This window comes from Larus michahellis, chromosome 1, assembly GCF_964199755.1.
Source record: "Larus michahellis chromosome 1, bLarMic1.1, whole genome shotgun sequence".
NCBI lineage: Eukaryota > Metazoa > Chordata > Aves > Charadriiformes > Laridae > Larus > Larus michahellis.
Genome location: NC_133896.1, coordinates 196,136,883 through 196,156,642, shown reverse-complemented (window position 1 = coordinate 196,156,642; position 19,760 = coordinate 196,136,883). Strand labels below are relative to the sequence as shown.

The 19,760-nt window shown below is 38.5% G+C and overlaps 1 protein-coding gene across 4 annotated transcripts in view; it reads right to left on the bottom strand.

The window, feature by feature from the left end:
• Positions 1 to 1,421: 1,421 nt before the first annotated feature.
• Positions 1,422 to 19,760, bottom strand: part of DCLK1 (doublecortin like kinase 1) — a 251,623-nt gene continuing 233,284 nt past the window's right edge. For 2 of the 4 annotated variants that reach the window (XM_074567541.1, XM_074567555.1), the window contains one exon: positions 4,861 to 6,334. In XM_074567541.1, coding sequence (XP_074423642.1) covers positions 6,170 to 6,334 — 165 coding nt within the window. In that variant the 3' untranslated portion in view covers positions 4,861 to 6,169. Of the gene's footprint in view, positions 6,335 to 15,747; positions 15,822 to 19,760 lie in introns of all 4 variants that reach the window. The other 2 variants (XM_074567548.1, XM_074567563.1) reach the window with 2 other exon arrangements.

The window sequence follows — 19,760 nt, the reverse complement described above, 5'->3', positions numbered from 1 at the left end:
GAAAGGATCCATTCAGGTAGAAGCATACTGTGAAATTGCTATTAAAAAAAATTAATTTACAGTCATTTTTTAAACACCTAATTTCCCCACTAGCCTGCATGTAACACTACTTCAAACAGCTACACACGGTCTCATTTAGTGAATATATGAGGAAGAGGTCTGCATTATGTTTGCTAAAAGAACTAGGATTTCAATTCCATCTGCCGCCGGGTGTGTTTGATTTGTGTATTAATTATGCCTGTTTGTAGCTGTAAATTTGCTCCAGATTAGTAGCTGATTGGCTCCGCGCATGGATTCATTACACTGTGTGGCTCCCTTGCACTTCTATAGTTTTCAAATGATTCCATACTTATGCTTTTTAATACCTCTCTTATTCAGTGTGAGCTTTCAACCCTGTCTTATTCAGACAATTTTTTTTTCCCCTGAAGAGAAAACACGTTCCTTTGATTCTTCTCTTTGTGGGCCCCTTTGGCTGGTGTAACGTCAGCTTTGTCCATGGTGCCACCCTCCAACACAAGGCGGAACGGAACGCCGCCTTCTCCCAGGCTTACAGGGAAATCCAGCACATTCACATTTAGCGTTTGCTCCGTGGAATGACTTAAGCTAATGGGTTTAGGAATCACACCAGCACTCAGCAGGGCGTACATACGCACCCGTTACAGCGCCAACTTTAAAATGCTTGTCACATCGAAAGAGAACTCCCTCACGTGTGGAACATTTCTTGCTCTTGATCACCGCGTTTTCTCCCTGGTTTTCAAAATGCCCAAAAGTTCTGAGCTGTCACCTTTGTAGCTCAGACCTGCGAGATATGCTGGAAAGTGCAACACGTACAAAATGAGCTGCATAAAAACCGCCTTTGTGTCTGTGTGTGGGAATGTTTGTGTACACTTAGAAAATAAATGTCGAAGAGGTCAAGCTGATTTCCCTCATATTTTAGGGAAAGAATCACTCTGAGCTGAAAAATTGTGTGCCAAGTTTCTGCCTGCAGCAAATTTTTACGATCAAATTAAAAACCTTTGAGACTGAAGAGTTTATAATGGAAATACTAACACAGCCTTAACCATGGCAGCACTGCAATAACATTAGGAAAGCTCTCCCTGCCCACAATCTAAACTAAATAAAAAAGATGCCATTTTCTAACATATACCCCAGGCTAGCAAATAACAATGATTTAATGTACTTGCCCTGTGGTAATATAGTAGCACTGCAAAACCTCTGAGCCAATTTTTCTTCTTTTTTCTTTTCTTTTTTTTTTTTTTTTTCCTTTTTAAACATATATGCCCCATAGGGAAAGGATTGCAATTTGGCTCTTATTTGTGGATATATCGCTTTCATTTCGACAATTCTTGAAAGCCTTCCTGCTGTCACATGCTACTGTATGCGAGCACCCAACTGAATAAAGACCCACCAGGCTTTTTTCAGGAGTTTATTCACAGGTTTGGCTTTGCTTATTGTAGTATGCACCACATTTAAATTAGATGAGGGCTACTGTAAAGCAATAACATCGTCAATGACTGGAATCTCACTTTCCCCTCTAACAGTCTGAAGCAAATTAATGTATTGGTTGTTCATTAACAAGTAAACAGTTTCTGCTACAATGTCAAGGAAAAGGAATGTGTTCATTAATATGAACAATCTTCATCTACAAAGATGATTTACACAATGCATGTCATGAGATAGCTTTCCCCTAACTAGTACACTACCAAACTGAAAAGCTGATTCTTAGGACTTTCTTGAAATTACAATATTGTTTGTTTACCAATAAGAAAGACAGTCTCAGTCACCTATGCCACCATTGTAAGCTCTATAGTAAGTACTTAAAAAAAGAGAGATTTCTGGAATCACTTGTGGAATTAATAAAATTGATAACTACAGACTTACACTGCATCAATGATACATATTATTCCTGTGGTAAGTTAAGCTAAAAATAAGATTAATTTGGTTATAGAAATTCCTTAAACAACAACACTTAAATTATTTCAAACTTGAAATTTTTCAAGAATTTTCTGAAAAAATCAGCAAACACTGGCTAAAAAAGCAAAGCAGTTTGGATACACCAATGTAATCAGCATGCCTAGTGCTTTTCTGTTAACCCTCTGAGTAGAACCATAGTATTCTGGATTTTTTGTACATTAATGCTATGAAAATTGTTAACTTACAGAAATATTAATTTATATGTCATGACTTAATAAATCATTTTCTAAATATATTTGGGCTAGGCACCTCATCTAGCGAGCGATTCAGCCATCCTAGAATTTTAATTATCCGCTAGAGAAACCAGTCTCTAGCAACTATAAGGGAAGCTTAGATGATTGCCCTAGATTAGATGCTTAAATCTTAGATGGATTCATCTAGGTGAGACAACACCCAGCTCAGTACCGTTTAACTAATCCTGTGCTATCACCTACCAGCACTACATTTTCACATCAAAGTTTGCTTACTGCATGTAAGCTCACTAGAATATTGCACTTAGATTGGGGTCCACGTTATCCCCGCTTACATTTAATTGAGAGGAATTAAGCTGGAAGTGACCCTGTTCTACTCTCCTCAGACCAACAGGCATCTCCAGAGACCAAATATTAGATGACCTGAATCACCCTTTGGAAGCGCTCCTCTCTATCTCCTTGGTGATAGATGGTGTCTACCACGACTGCCATCCATCTCAGCGAACAACATCGGCTTGGTGGGAGGAAGTTGGCCTTGTACATGTAACAAGCATTAAAAAAAAATTGTTGTCACATTTAGCACCAACACGATCCAATGATTCAAAAGGGAAATGAAGAAAGAAGTCAGGAGGAGTGGTAGGTATTGCAGTAAAATGACCAGTGTGCTACGTGCTCTCCCACATTATCACATTAGAAATAGTCTGTTATCTTTGAGTTCTTCTTTTCACTGGTGTTTCAAGTATTTTCAGGGCCATGTATTCTGTCTTCACAGAATTCAGAGGTTAGACAAGAAAAGGGGCACTCGCTGCCAAACAAGCCCAAACCATTATTATTTCCATGAAACTATACATATATATACATATATATGGTTATATTTAAATATATATATGGATCTATTTAAAACCATCATGGAAACCACTTTTAAAACAGTTTAAATATTCGGATACCTTTCCCTGAAGCCTAAAAAGAGGCTATCAGCAATTTGAAACCCAATCTCTCACAGATCCAAAAATAACTTAAAATAAATATTTTTATAGCTATGTTCATAAAACATAAACCACAGATCAGAAACATATAAGATGTTGGGGATGAGTAGGGATTTCAGGATCTAGGATTATTTTTACATACATTTTAAGTAGTACAAGATGGTGTAAGATGAAGGAGCCAAACATCTTATTTTAATGATAAACCTGTATTCCAAAGAAAAGCAAAGCAAAGGTGATAGGAAAATCCCAGATGGGTTTTTGAATACTATTTCTCATGCATAAGGTGAAGCATTTTTTTTTTCTCCTGACTACACTCTCTAAATAAGAAGAATGAACATTGGTCTTTGCTTTAAGACTGCCAAATTTCCCCAATAGTCAAGGAGCATGTGGTATTTATGGACACCTTTTTATTACCAAATGTATGTCTTGCATTTACATGGTTGAGTTGGATCTCTTCTAAAGGGAAGGCTGTGATATGATGTGGGAAGGGCAATGCTGGAAAAACATGTGCCGGACTCTGACCTACTGTAAATTGATGTAGGTAACTGGCAAGGGGGGATTTACCTTGGATGAGGGTTTGGTCCTATGGAAAAGTAATCCCTGTCCTATCCAGATGTTATCAAACTACAACCATTAACATCGCAATGGCAGTGGCTGTGCCCTATCTACCAAAGGTTTTCTCTCCGCAGTGACTCTAGGGCTGGACGGGCACGGTCAAGGATCTGCCGCAGACACAGCCCTTTCCCAAAACCTAAAAGCTGAGAGTTTGTGTATGGCAGTTCCTTTATCCCTTCACCTCTTGCCACTGTGGAGTTCTCCAGCAAGACACCTCTTTGCTTCACTTGGGTTAAGATGTTGTTATTCAGGTTCCAGACAGAGTAACCAAGGTCTTGTACAGGCCTTCTGCCCATGGATGTACATTCAGAGATCAGAGTCTCCTGATGAGATTCATTTTACTAAACTCATAATCTGAAGTCTGGTGTCTGATGTGAGCTTCCACCAGCGGTTCCTTCTACAGTCAACGGAGTGAGAGTAATAGGGGAATCAAAGCGTGAGTCCTGCCTGAAATGTGTGCCCACGACAGATGAGACGAATCAAACCTGGAAATGCTCATCTCTCTGTATTACCAAGGAAGTCTGGAGATCTAGTTCAGACTAAATGTCTCACTTCTAGATTATTAGCACTGGGTGAAATTAACTGCATTCTGCATGAAATTCCTTGTACCAATTGCGTGAAGACCCGTAAGATGAAATTCCTGTATTTAAAATCTTCAGAGCTTTTAATATATAAATTTTCATGACTGAGACAATGAAAGATGGAGTTCAAAGGATGGAGAAACAAAACAATTTCAACGTGTCTTGAAATATGGTTCAATTGATACTCCCAACTAGAAATGCAAAAGAGCACTACACTAGCTCCAACAAGCTGCAGGTACACATTTGCTGCCACAACTGCTCATAGGGACAGTTCAAGAGCAAACACAACTCAGAATGGAAAGGGCATTGTGGGCAACTTGTCATGTTCCTCCAAAACTTATTTATACTCCCCAGTGAGATTAGAAAAGTCTGCATATCTTTTTGGGCAACATACTGACATTTCTAGCCGTATGACATGAAAGGAAGAGAAAAAGAGAAAAAGAGTGGGAAGAAAGAAAGAGGAAACCACATTCATGCAACTTTTCAAAAACACCGTGAAAACATTTTAACGTGAGAGGGGAAAACTTCAATTTTACATAAGTAATAACAGAAAGTCTAAATTTCATAGTGGTTTTTTTTTTTTTACTTTAGAATAGGATTTTGGAAATTGCCTTTTTCATTCAAGTGAAATTCTGAGTGATTTTATGATTTTATAATCTTTTCTTTCAAATTGTCATATCTGAAGCAAAAGTAGTATTTCCGTGGAAGCCAGCTTTATGGTAACGGTTAAATAAAATGCTATAATGCTGTGTTGAGGTTTTAACAAACCAGAAATATGTATACTCTGTGTAAATGCCCGTTTTATTAAGTATTACAAATAGAAATGGTGAATAATTTTTAGTTTCTCCATTCTAAGACAAAACTTTCACTAATTCAGTTTAGGCTTTACACATCTATTAAATGCCTTGCATTTTTCCCCGATTTAGAAGTACTCTAGCTATTTTAAGGGTAATTCTCATCAATGTTAATCTTTAAAAATGTCTCTCCTGGAATAAGCAGGTCATGCTGAGAGGATGCCTGTACATTTCTGAACGTGAGGCAAAGGAACCAGGAACTTCTCAACTCGATCATTACGTACCATTACATGACAGAACGTGTCCTCAAGCCATTTCTCAAGACTCTGCATTGTCATTAGCAGCAAACGATATGGAAGCAACCTTTTGTGGCCATCATCATGTCAACTTCTGTAAACCGTGAGGCTGCCCTAAACTGAATTTCCCATGTAGCCTGCATAATATCCTCCAACAACAGTCACTCCCTATGGAAGCATGATGCAGGTTTAGAACAAGATGCTGTAGAAGATGCTGTTTGTTTAATTTTATTTTCACTTTTAAAGCCTACATTTGTAATCCCTAAGCAATAGTGCGTTTGATACTGTTTTGGCCAGAAACAGGCAAGGAACTTTAGGGTAGTATAAAAGATATGTGCGTATAAAAGCAAAAAAGCCAGAATAAAGCCCTAATGTGGGTTGTCAAGATTTAAGCTGATCGTTTACTCAGAGGGTTAACATGTGCTAAAATTACATACTGCAGTTCCTAGCTTCACTGATGAAAACATTCACTGCTTCTATCTTTAAATAAAAAAGCAAAATAGCCTTAACCCTTTGAGGATCATATTAGCAGCAAGTTGCAATCTAAACAGAGAACAAGTATTTCAATCAATTAGGAAATTATTCTTACAAAGATTCTGTGAGCACCCTTTTGCTTTCCACCATCCCAGCGTTTACCGCTGGATAGATCAGCTGTAATCACTTCACACAGGTCTGAAGGATTTTCAGGGTCTCAAAGGGTTAAAGCCAAGACTTTTGAGTAAAAGTGTTTTATTAAAAGGGTGAGTTAGGTGAGCGAACAGTCTCGGATGAACTTGGTGAATAGTCTTCCGATTCGGAGTTGAGTTCAGGTGGAGCTTGCTGTGCCTTATAACGTCCCCTCACATCCTGGTTGCGTCTTCGTCGGAAAACCTGCCTCTCCTTATCAAGAGCGGTGGTCTGGCAGGGGCATAAAATAAGAATAAATGAAATTAGGCTGTGTGTGAAATGCAAAGCTAATGAAAACCATGAGTTTTTACGTGGCCTGCAAATACCAGGGATAATAAATGTTCAGACCAAATTAAACCTGTTCTGTCTCAGTCAGGTCTGAAAGGTTGAGCCCACAACATAACTAAATGCTTTAAAAAGTGCATTTCCCAAACCTTAAGAGGTAGCGTGACATCATCAAGCAGATACAGTACCATATATATGGATGCCATATGTTCTACTTCTGGATGCTATTAATTTCATCCTTTAATAGATTCAAATTTCAAGCCAAATACCAACTGACCTTCCCCCCACCCTTCTCAAAGTATAAATCTGTTTCTACAGGCAAGGCAGAGATGTACACTTGTCTTTGATTTGACCTAATGAAGGCTGATACACACTCACCCATGTTCAAATCAGTGCAATCGGCTAACAAAGATGGATTGTGATGAAGTTGTCAGACAAGAAAGAAAAACAAACACCGAAGGGAGGTAGCCCAGCTCTTTGACACCGCCTCATGCCTCTCAATGGATGTTCTTAGGGAGAACGCTGAAGAGCTCTGACGGAAAGACCCGTCTGGCCTGACCACCCTGTCTCCTCCTGTTAACCAAGGTCTATTGAATTCAGTACTCCACAAATTTTATCTAGGTCTATCTAGAGTATTTAGAAAAGGGGGAAGAAGAACATTTACTTGGTAGGCTTTATATTTTGATCAGGTTCTGTCACTCTTAATAAGATGGCTATGACTTCTAGCCACATCCTTTCTTCTGCTTTGTCTGACACATTTACAAGGGGAAACTGCAATCCAGGTAAGGGCAGCCCAACTCTGGCCAATGATTTCAAGCATGGGACTGGATTTTGCCGTTTTCTTGATTACAGTGTATTAGACTGCAGTCCCCGAAACGGTTGTAAAATTACAAGTTCAACAGGATGGCCTTGATTCAGCAAGAGCACTTTGACACATATTTAACTGCCTCTGAAGCAGGGCTGCCTTCTTAAAACATGGCCCGGTTTTTTTTTTGGAAAAGCAAAAAGGGAAAAGGCAGGTGGCTAGTAAGGTGACATACAAAATGCGAATAAATATCTGATCAAGGCACTGGAGGCAAAGATAACTTTGAGAACTGAAAAGGTTTAACTGCTAAGGCTTGTAAAATTTGTCCCTAGTATGAAAATCTCAATTTAAAAGAATGCAGCTAAAAGGTTATTCTGTTTCAAAGGATTTATTGTTTTCTCTTGAGATATAAATGACTGATTTCTCTAGAAAATTTACCAGTTATAGTGTGAGCCTCGTAGGAGAGCAGAGATGTATTTATAGCCAACATATTTTTGAGAACAAAATGAAAACTAAATCCATCATACCAGTGCAGAATAGTATTATAGTAATCCCTGCTCTAAAATAATGTAATCAGCATTCAATAATGATGTAATAGAGACAGAAAGATGGACAAGAGTACAGAGCTACTATAGCAAATGGATTTAGTTAGGCTAAATTGCTGAACTATTATTTTTGTGTCTAGAACCTTCACAGAACCACCTTAAAGGGGTAAAATAATTAACCTCGATAAATCCATCCCTGTATTTTAAATAATAATTGCTACAAAATCCAGCACTTCTCATCTGCTGAGAATTTGTTTACTGCTAAACTTTCAGTTAAGAGCTCTAATTAGTATTTGCAATGCCTTCTACGTTTCTTAGCCCTGAACCAATTCAGTTTTTGATTATTTTTTAATGTGAAACAGAAGACTACCTCGATCTTTTACACACAGTGAATATACTGCATACAGTATGTAATTCTGTGTGAAAATTGAAAAGAATGGCATATATTACCATTCTATAAAATACAGATTTCCATTTAAAGTATTTTTTATGCTTACAGGAAATAAGCATTTATTTAAAGTTTAAACCACATCACATCATCCTGTGGTAATAGATACTCTCCTTTGAGAAAGTTAAACGTTTCTGGCCCAATAAATAAAAATAGTTGTATTAAGTTAAAAATTTATTTTTAAAATCTGCTACATGAGAATGGTAAATGTCTATGTAAAAACCGAAGGTATTTAAAATTAGATAAGTTACACAGAAGTGAATGCTCTTGAATAAAAGATTCTTATTCTTTTTGAAATTTAACCTCGGATATTGTTTTTTTTAAAGGACAAAAATATGAAACTGCAAAACTAGCTAGATAATTAAATAACAGGACATCATTTTAAAGATGCCTTTAAAAAAATAAGCCCCGAGATACTACTTTTCTACTATTTTTGGGAAAGCTTTGGGGGCTTTTGTTTAAATATACATAAAGGCACTTCCTTCTTAATCAAAAATGTTAAGGATCGTCCCACCTAATTCAGCACCTCATGCTGCAGTTTGTAAGCCCAAATATTTCTGGCTTCCTAACCCTTCAAAAACTTCCTGGGATATTTCAAGGCTATCTTTTTCTTTACATTTTTATCCCAGGTCCCCCTTGAATTTGATCTAATTGGTCTTTATAAAGGCATGCTTGTAGACTCAGGGGCATTATTGTGGTTACTCTCCTGGGCTGAGAGACATTCAGAGCCTTTCTCACCCAAAGAGCTTATCGAATAAAAATGTATAAAGTCACAGAGAGCTAAAGAAGGGAGGATTTATCTAGTGAAAGCAAAAATACTTAGATCATATTCTAACATTTAGCGTTTCATACGTCACGACCACAAAACGGGTCAGCTCTGGCCACAGAGCGAGCGCTCACAAGCCCCACAGAACTTGCAAGAGTGGGCTTATTCTGCCCGATGTCACAATGACGTTTTGCATTTCCAGTGTCTATTACACTGCCAGGCGTTCTGCACAAATGCTAGTTTTCATTTAATGAGGTCACAGTTATTTTTTACCTCTAAAGAATTTCCAAATACGATAGATTAAAACTTCGGAAGGCTGGGGAGATGGTAAGATACATTTGAGTAATGCCTGCATGTGGTTTTTGTAAGTGCAGTTTTCCCCTACTGTTTCACTTCCTTGTGCACGTGGGCGTATTCCAAAAATCAGCTTTTTCATTATTATCACGGTTTTGTAACAAAGGCCTCTTATGCGCATTGCCTTGGTTTAATAGATTTATTATTCCATCTACTATTCAGCTGGGTGGTTCGCCGATGCATGAACCAGTCCATTATGGATTTCCAGGGCATTTCTACTTTAAGCTACTCTTTCAATAAATAATAAGAAGATCTGAAGTGCACTTATGCTTCACAGGGCTGCAAATCCCAGATTTTCATTATCACGTTTTGACTTTTTTTTTCCCAGCTCGAGGTGAGAGAGTGAGAACTTTGAGCACTGTATGATAGTAATGGCAACTAAAATGTAAGGATAGCATTCTTATTTAAGATATGCGGCTGTCTTCTTACAATCCATCTGAGGAAATGTAGAGCTTCTTATCCAGCAGCAGATAAGTGGATTGCCTCTAATAGTTCGGTGCTGATGGGTCTGAAGCACTTCATTAAGCACTAATGTATTTTGCATCAACATTTAGTAATCCTGACACCCGGTACCAAATGGTTAACAAGCCATTTTTGGAAACGCATTTAATTTGAAGTAATGGAGCATTATTTTAAAATCATTGTTTCCGTCACCTATACACTAAGATACAGTTAGCATTTTTCCAGGATTTTGCCAAAGGAAGTGTCTTCTTCCTGATTTCTGTGTCTTGATGTTGCAGGACTCTTGAGCCATGCAAATGCTTTTTTCTTGGAAAACATTGAACTCTGTGCTTCTGAACAGACATTCAAAACCTACAACTGCTTTGATATATATGTTGGGCTTGCAGTGGGATGTACCTTGTGTTAGCTGCGGGGTGATATTTTCTGTCAGGTCAGTAATTATTGGACTGAAGTAACTGCATTTTATGAATGTGAGCAGTGACTGTTTTTCTTTTCACTTGTCTTAATTTACTGCTGGCCACCAAATATAGATATATATTCCTTTCATTAATAAAAGAACATTATTGTGCATTTTGCCTCTTAGCCCATCCATTATTCATACCAGCCAGGAGACTGAACTGGGGATGCAGCTGTTCACGCATTAATCTAAGAAACCCTTCCCTTCACTCGCTTTCATTCTGCAGGAGCGTATTTGCGATTTGTTTGCAATTTTCATGATGCTTTGTTTATTGTGTGGAATTACACGGCCATATGTATTGAAACACTGGCATTTTTCTTTCAGTGCATTCTTTTATATACATGCACATGTATGCACGTATTTAAATGTTCACACCTAGGCAATTTTATCCTATTTCCTTCAGCTTCTGGCTAGTGACCTCAATATGTTGAGGTATGTAACGGCAGGTTCCCTACTGTAAAACTGAGCATTAAACAATGCTCATGGCACGAGCCAGGCAGCCCTTCAGTCTGACCTTTTTTTATTTTTTCCATGGGTTTCTCAGGTTATATATATATATATATATATATATATATAAAAATATATATATATGTGTGTGTGATTGATCCATGATCCAAGACACTTTTTGGAGAGTACTTCAAACTTTGCAATGCACCTCAGTCCAGGAGTGAAAGACACATGTTATTTTTAGCCCCTCAGGCACAAGCTACAACTAAGTCAAGTTACACGGTGATTTGGAGACGTGCAAATGACCACATCGAGGGGACAAATTAATCGAGTGGATTTGAACCTAGACCTCCAAATACAAAAGGCCAGTCCTTTAGCGCACCATGTAACTTCGGGCATGAAATTTAGCTAAAATGAAAGTAAAAACAAAAGAAAACCAAATCAATCTGATGTATGCTTTGTATCGTAATGGTGAGTGAATACAAAGACAAGTATTCTACACATACAACTGCTGAATTCCTATTGCTATATTTAAGATTGTGTTTACTCTTTGACATCCCCCCTTTTTAAAGACAGGATTCCTCAGCTGGTTTCAATTACACGTGGAAGAGACTTAGTGCCAAGTTGTTTGCATGGGTGAATTTTATTTATACTTTGTAAATCGGTTGTGGTTTTCTAAGTCAAAGAGCAGGAGAAGAGATTTTAAATAAGTTTAGATGTTTGCCTGTTTTTACCAATATTCAGCTTACAGAGGGTTTTATGGTATTAAAAATGGCACTTTACAGATAACAAGTCTGATTCCCAACTTCCTTGTCCCATTGTCAAGATGTCTGGCTGTAACTTTTGACTTGAAAGTGTATCGTGTCCACTTGGGACAGGTGTAAGTAACTGGACAGATGTGGAGTAATGGGAATTAGGAAGGCAAGACAGAGAATGGAACTATGGATTTTCAAATGAGCTATTCAGATACTTTTTTAAACTGTGAGAACTGTATTTTTAAAATCCAGTATTTTATGAATTCAGTATTGACTGGACTGATGATTTCGTTAGGCATCCAATGTCTCCTTGCTATTGTCATTACATAGATAAGACCATTAATGACTTTCCCATACATTTCCCGTGTTTTATTTTGCTTCTTTAGCTTTTATATAATGTCTGTGGATACATAAAAAATAACAGGCTAACAGTTTATACTGATCTTATATATAACACTACATATACTAATATTTTCTACTAATATTTTATGTTAGATACACCCACTCTGGTGCTCCCTTGACATTCTGAATCAGCCCAGAAAAGGCAGAAAATTCAGGCTATTTGGTCAGTAGGAGATTAAAATGATGTTAAGATTCAGACATAAACCAGAACCAGTGAGGAAATTCAGGGGCGAAGAAAACATTGGTAAGTTATGCAAAGTATTGCCTTCAAAATGTGCTGCTCTTAGGAGGAACGGGTAACGCAGCTGAAGAAGGCTATGGACGGGACACTGTGACGTCTGGGGTTAAAGGGAAGTCCTGAAATACTTTCACTTTTTAATATTCTGGCTTAGTTATAAGAAAGCCAAAAAAAAAAATGGAGTCACGCAAACAGTTAAAAGCCTCGGCTAAGTACAACTTAAAGAAGAGTTCCTTATAAGAAGTAAATCTATTAGTTATGATATTTCAGAAGGACAATGCAGGTGCCATTTGGATTTTTTGTGGTCACTGTTGCTAAATTCCACTACAAGGGAAATTATGAAAGATGAATGCATTGGCTTTAATCCTTTTACAAAGAGATCGATCAGAGAATGGGCTGACTTTGGAGAAAAAAAAAGAAATCCCAAACATAGTACCTCTGCTCAGAGATGGGTGATCTCTGTTGTCTTCGACTTGAGTTGACATTGGTCATCTGGGGTGAATGAAGATGTGACTGCACCACGGGCATTATCCACTTGCACCAAGGCTGACTTTCCTGGCTACCAAGAACAACAACGTTTCCCCAGCCTTGGGGCAGCGCAGATTGCGGGGCTTTAACTGAGACCTCCAGGTCTCATCCCCTAATGACACTCCTTTGGCCTTTTCTGCGCTTCTGATTGCAGGGCTGATGTCCCGACAGCATTAGGTGGGCTGCTTTTAAAACACGTAGCAGTTTGGAGTCCAAATGATTTTACTGATTTGGCCCCTGTGGTTTTTTGCGTTCCTCATGTTCAAAGAACACTGTAAAATTTTCCTGCTATAACAACTATTACTGTACATAAGGTTTGTTGTATTTTAATATCTCAAAAAAGTCACGTCACTTTTGCACTTATCATACTGAAAGGGAATAAAACAGGATGCAGAATGAGGGCTCAGAAAATTAGGACTTTGAGGCACTTTGAATGGGAAAGTATTTTAGGCAGAGAAAGGAAAAGGTTTTCTGGTTGATTGAAAGAGGAAATAGTGCCATTTGAAAAGATATTTTAGAAGACTGCTAGAAACTAGGGAAGAAAACGATCAAAGGAGCGGAGAAGAAATGAATACTTTAACACTAACAAAGGGAGCATTACATTTTCCTTGGGACCTGTTTTCGTTTTTCGCTGTACATGTGAATTCAGGTTAATTTTCACGGGCCTGCGATAAATTAACTGTTTTCTAGATGGGAATTGACGAACCTTTTCATATGCTTTGCATTTGCGCTACTAAAAAGTAAACACTGGCTATATCGAAAGGGTTTTATTTAGACTAAAATGTTGGTCACTCCAGCAGTTGCTTGTTTCTTGGACATGAAAGAAGCCCAAACACAGGGCAGTGCCTGTTCAGAGATACCCCCTGTTGGAGCATTTCCTCATTAAGCAACTACGCCTAGGAGCCCCGCTCTCCCAATTCGCCTCTCCGCGCTAGGTGCCCTGTTTAGAAAGCACTAATTATAAACATTGTTGTTACTGCCCCCAGCTGGAAAACAGAGCAGTTTATGTATGAATAAGAGAGATTATCGCCCATCTGCTCCAGCCCATTATTCAGGGATGTGTCATTTTGTATGCTGATGGCAGCCATTACTAGTGCTTTAGTCAAATGGCCTTTTTTTTTTTTTTTTTATAGCGTTTATTTATTTTCCAAGTTGCAGAATTAGAGCCTTCTCCCCCCGCCCCCCACCCCCCCTTACCTCCTCAAAATGCATATGGTTTGTTTCAAAATCTGGGCTATGCAGTTAAACTGAGTCAAGGCCAATCTGAGAGGAGATGCTCGCTTTTATCACAGGCTCCTGTTTCTGGTGGTCTGCTCCCCCTGAGGCTGGGGTTTTAAAAGATCCAAACATTGTGTGTAGCAAATGGAAAGGCAAATTTTTTGCTTGGTGTGTTTTTTTTTTTTTTTTGTTTTGGTAAAATAAAAATAGCAAAGCAGAGAAGGAATGTTAAGTTGATCATGGATGGCAATTAAACTCCTGGAAGATAAATAGAGCTCATGTGAGCTTTTTCCCCGTTTTACAGAGGAGGCATTAAATTTGGAACTATTTGACAAAGTCCTGCTTGACGCAAAATGCCATCTTTCCTTCACAATCAGAAAAGCAAAAATGCCTCTAATACTATCAAACCCACACTCAGCTAAAGCCTCATTCCCCTCTTCTTCAAAACCAGAAAGCACAGATGCTGTGCTGCCGTCTCTCGGCTGGGTTACGGGGCTGGAACCTGCGAAGCACGATGCCAAGTGACAAAATAGACCAAGCAGGTTTTGCTATGTCCTCCCAGGTCGCCGCAGGTTTATCGCCACCGACACAAGTGCAATAGGCTGGAATTACGGGTACTGCTGCACACTCGAGTGCTTGGAGTGAAAGCGTTTCTCAATTCTTGCTAGCCAGCGTTCAGCTGACGGATGGGAACTACATTTCTACTTTTTGCCTGACAAATTGGATTATTTTTGTTTTTTCTTTCCCCAGAACATCCATATCAGAATCTACTTGACCCTCAGCGTGCGCTCAGGGACCTGCTAGGCTCGTTGGAAACCGTGCCGTAGCCCGATCCATGCATTCAGTGAAATGATGCAGGGTGGGAGTTTTACTTTACTGGAAACACTTGCAGTGACCATCTCTGCTGTGTCACTAATGCGGTTAATTTGCTGAGTTTTCCCAAATACCTCACAGACGAGTTTTTAAAGGCTTCAATCACTGCAGTGTTAGGAAACGCAGGTTTCGCAAGAAACTTATAAAAAATCTCTCCAGCTATCAAAATGCAGGTCTTGTGAGTAATAAGAAGGAAAAAAGCCAGCAAATAACCACTTGATGGAAATTCCAGGGCTCTGGATTGATTGAGGAGGTGCGCGGGCCTCGAGTGGGCTATCAGACCCGGATCCCTCCTTGCCCCCACTCCAGAATAACCCCCTCCCGCCCAGAGCCCCATTTCATCATACAGGTTGAGCCAGCTAACGACAACCCTGGCACAGTTACACAATGAAGAAAAAATATATTCAAAAGACTCATGCAATATTAAAAAAAAAGTAAATCAAATCAAAATAAATAGGTATCAGAAGGGTTTTAAAAAGAAAAGAGAAAGAATGCATTGTTAGAAACACAAGCTTACCAGCACGTACAATGCATTGTATTTCATTGAACTTGGGAGAGTTGCTACGGACCGCGTAATGTAAATGCATTGTTCAATCTAAGGTAAGGATTGTGTTTAGTGGGTTTAAAATGACAGTATATAGCTCCACATCTCGCATGGAAAAAGAGGAAAATATATGCTGAGAGCCTGTTGCTGCTCCGTGTGTTTCAAAACAGGAGCGCAGGGGAAGCAGATGCCTTAACAAGCAATAGGGAGGGGGAGGGTGCGTACTTCAGCATATCTAGTAGATTTTCTATATACACTGTCCTTTTAACTATAGGGGAAATTGATACTGAGCATGTGCGATGAAAAGAAAGCTGGCGATGTGGGTGTGAGGGATGGGTGAAGAAAGGGAATGAGGGGGTGTGGCATCTCAATCAAGATTAAAACGAAACTGATAAAGCAGCATATGGACCGGATAACAAATCAAAAAGCATGTTTATCCACTGAAGGAACTGGTTAATGGAGACTGCCAGCACGTTGCCATGGAAACACTGACTGTTGGCGCTGCACCATCTCATACCTTATCCAATACATTCCTGGTTGTTGGTAGTAGTCCAAAGACCCTGATCTCTTGATGGTAAACCCGTGGTCCAGCTGAGCAGAGAGAAACGGGGCAACTCAGTGGATCGACATTAGGCTAAAGAATTCAGACTCCAGAGCAAGCTGTTCCTTATTTAGTGCATATTTACTGTTTTCACTTTCAGAAGGCACTTATCTAACATCCTAAAGCTACGTACCGGAGACGAAAACGAAAACGAAAAAAAAAAAAAGGCAAAGAAATAAAAGAAAAAGACACTAACTCTAGACTCGGTCTTGCTAAATTAGAAGCCAATTTATTCAAACTAAAATGGAGTTTGCGAAATAGGTTACTTAATGCATAATGCATTCATTTAAAAGTCTGACAAATATCTTGTTACCTCCAAAGACAGAAGTGCCCTTTTAAGTTGCACATACCAGTAATGGAAAATTATCTTTTGCAATTAAACTGAGAGGTTTAATAATTTAAAAAAAATGCAGTGCAACCATCACAAGGAGCAGGCAAGACAGACTACACAAGGCTTAAATTAGACTGCTTCATAATCATGGAATGTGTAAAGATGAAAAGAATCAGGTTTTGATACCCCATCAATCATGGTAATTCATTTCTAAAAATGCGTTAACCTTGGAGAGTCGGACTACTCAGAGCCATGAATAACATTGTTTATCATTTCAGCTTACACCTCATGCTCAAAAAGATAACAGTACAAAACTATTCGGTTTAAAATTGCACCAATTAAAGTCAAAATGGAAATGAACTTCACATTGTGTCCAGGAAAGTGTGCTCGTGATATTACTTAAGGAATACAGATCTTCTAAGTTTAGTTTATCATTAGCAGAATCATGTGCACAGGAACAAAGAAAATGTCTTGTTTTCTCTAACCCTTCTGTGCTGCACTAACAGACGGTGGAGACATCGTTTAGCTGAGTTAAATACATTTTTAGGGCAAAATATCTTGAGGGAGACTCTGCCTGCTTTAAAATCGTTAGATGCGATGACTTTCACATTCTGCCCTATGAAGAGAAAAGGCCATTTTGTGCTTCCCTAAGAGCGTGGCATATATTTCCAATACTGATGACAGTTTCTAATTCTAAATTCAGAAAAGCAGTTCAACACATTTCCAGTTACCATCCACTTCAAGGGTAGCTAGGAGCTAACTGCAAATTTAAATTTTTCTTGATGACTCTCCTGCAAGCGTAGAATTTAATAATTTATTCCATTTTGTTAAAACAATGCCACTTTCATCTTATTTAGAATTATTTAAAGGACGTTTCCTGTTTAGAACCATGAGAACCTTGTACCTAGAGTTAATTTTCTGTTTGCTTAACTACACTGGTCTACTATTGCCATCTACTGGTTTCCTTGTATGCTGCACATAAAATACACAAAAGCGACGTTTTCTTAAAAAGCAGATCCAAAATATGGCCCTAAAATCGAATGGCAAAAAAAGTAATTTAGAGAAAATGGGGAGAGCTGCCTCCTAACACGAGCGGAAACAATTTTGTCGGTGTGGAAATCCTGCCACGAGAAACCCGACTGCAGACAATGATCCCAGGACAACACAGACAATGGATGGGAAGTGACGGCCGAGGCACGGGTTCATCTTGAAGCCAAGCAAAACTCACAGACTAAACTTGGCTTCTCTTCCACACCATCCAAGAAATCCCACCACTCTTAATGACACTTGGAATTTGTAATTTAATTTTAAAATCAGCAAAACGTAGGGCAACGACCCATCCGCTGCCTTGCCCTTGCCGGACTGCAGGCAGCGTCCCCGTGCCGGTGTCCCCAGCCAAGCCGGGACTCGGCAAGAGGCAGAGAGCTGCACCAACTTTCTGAGCAGCTTTTCTCTTTTGCCGTCCTACTTGATTCCTTTGAGTCTCCAGCTGGAGTTTATTCCCATTGCCAAGACAGAGACCTCATACCTTCTTCAACAGAAGATAATCATTAGTCTTTTCCTCTGTCTTACCAATGGCAAAAGTACAAACGCAAAAGTGACAACATACAGGCAAAGCTTTAACACTTCAGACAAGAACACAAATTAAACGATGCTCAGTTCATACAAGGAATTCTCTGAATCGCAGAAGCCTCTTAAAAAATTGGTTTTGGCTCTTGGTCACTTTAGCCAAGTCACTAACACCCAGAGGGTACAGCCACGGAGGACTGTTTTGTGGCCAAAGAAAAAAAAAAAGGATAACACCACTGGAGAACTGAAGGAAAAAAATCTATCCCCAAATTTTAAAAAAGACTATTTAGTAAAAGTCTGGTTTTATGTTTTTACTGCAGTATCCTTCATAAACACCGTCACGGAACTACAAAATACTGTTTCGATTGGAAAGCTGTATGAGAAATTCGACCTTGCAAATATTTTGGCACTCGCTTAGCAGTAACGCGGCCATTGTGACCCAGACCGGAGGGGCACTAGCCCAACCCCTGTCTGCTACAGAGACCAGTAGTCAATGCCTATGACAGGAGTTTAAGAACAGGGAAAGATCTTTCTCCTACTTACTCTCCCATCAGCAAGCAATGTTTTTTAGGGACTTGTTAATTCTCTTGGTGTTACAAAAGCTAGCTCTCCAATTAAAATTTTGCTGGCAAAGCTATGTTGGTTTAAGGGAATTTTTTCCCAACTGACATAGTTACGTTGGCAGAACTTTTAATGATGTATTAATGTATCAACAGAAAAGTTTCTTTGCCTGTATAGTTAATTTTGTTTGAGGAATCATCCTCTGCTACATCAGCAAAGGAGCTGCTTTGCTAGGCATGTCCAACACGTTCATTATGGTAGTCTGTCCAAGAGGACAAATACTTTCAAATGTGGACAAACTTGAAGTCTGGACACATGCACGAGAACTTTTAGGATGTCTCTGCCCTGAATGGTCAGAGACAACTTTTACTGACCACATCAACAAAGCAGACGTAAGTCTAACCCAAAAGAGTCAACACAATGTATTTGGACCTCATTGAAGGAAGCTGTAGCCACAGCTGACGTACGTAAAATACACATGGCTTCAAACTTCCTCCCAGTCCAGCTGACCACAAACACGTCTTTAGGAACTTAGTTTTCATATTACAGTTTTAATTGGTGCATATAACAAATACTGCTTGAGATCTTTGAGGTGTGTTACTTCTTATGACCAAAGAAAACAGGCATATACGATCATACCAGTATGAGGACAAATTGAGAACTAAGTACCGCATATTAGCTATCTTTGTACATAAACAGAGTTATAAAACTCAAAATAATGCTAATATTTATCTTTTATACTATTAAGTCAGCTATATAAATATATGCACATATTAACATATTTTCACAAACACACACGCAGACACAGATGTGTTATATAATATATAGAAGGCATTTCTATATATTATATACACAAGCACTCTCTCAAAAAGTTACAGTAAACATACAGGCAGGCACAATAGAACAATATTTTTGTAGAAAATATACTTAGTGCACGTCTTTAGTGCTGAACAATAGGTTACAGCATCTGTACATACTTTGAAAATTCTAAATGTAGATCAGTCTTTGTTAATAAGATTTACTTCTACGATATTTGAGATTGCACGGTTAAAGAAAGATTCCCAAATGTAAAACCCTGATGACATGCATGTCAAATGTATATTAAGTATGCTTTCAAATGCAGAAACAACAATTAAAAGCTCTGTTGTTTTGCTTTTGGCTTTATTTTACTTATTAAATTAGTTTTGTAGAAAATAAAGGTAATTTATTCTTAAAATCTAAATTATCTAGCTTTCTGGAACATTACCAAAACACTAAGAGGTCTATACTTCCCTTCTCTTCCAAGTTTTTAGAAAATAATTGACACGAACTAATCAAACCACTTTCTGAATTCTGTAAAAATATTCTAAACATTTCTACTTTATAGGCCAAGTTGCAGGATTAATCGTGCCAGAGTATGATGTTCACCCACAGAGATGATCACTAAAAATAATCTGTTAAATTTCCAAACACTAAAAAACAAATAAAA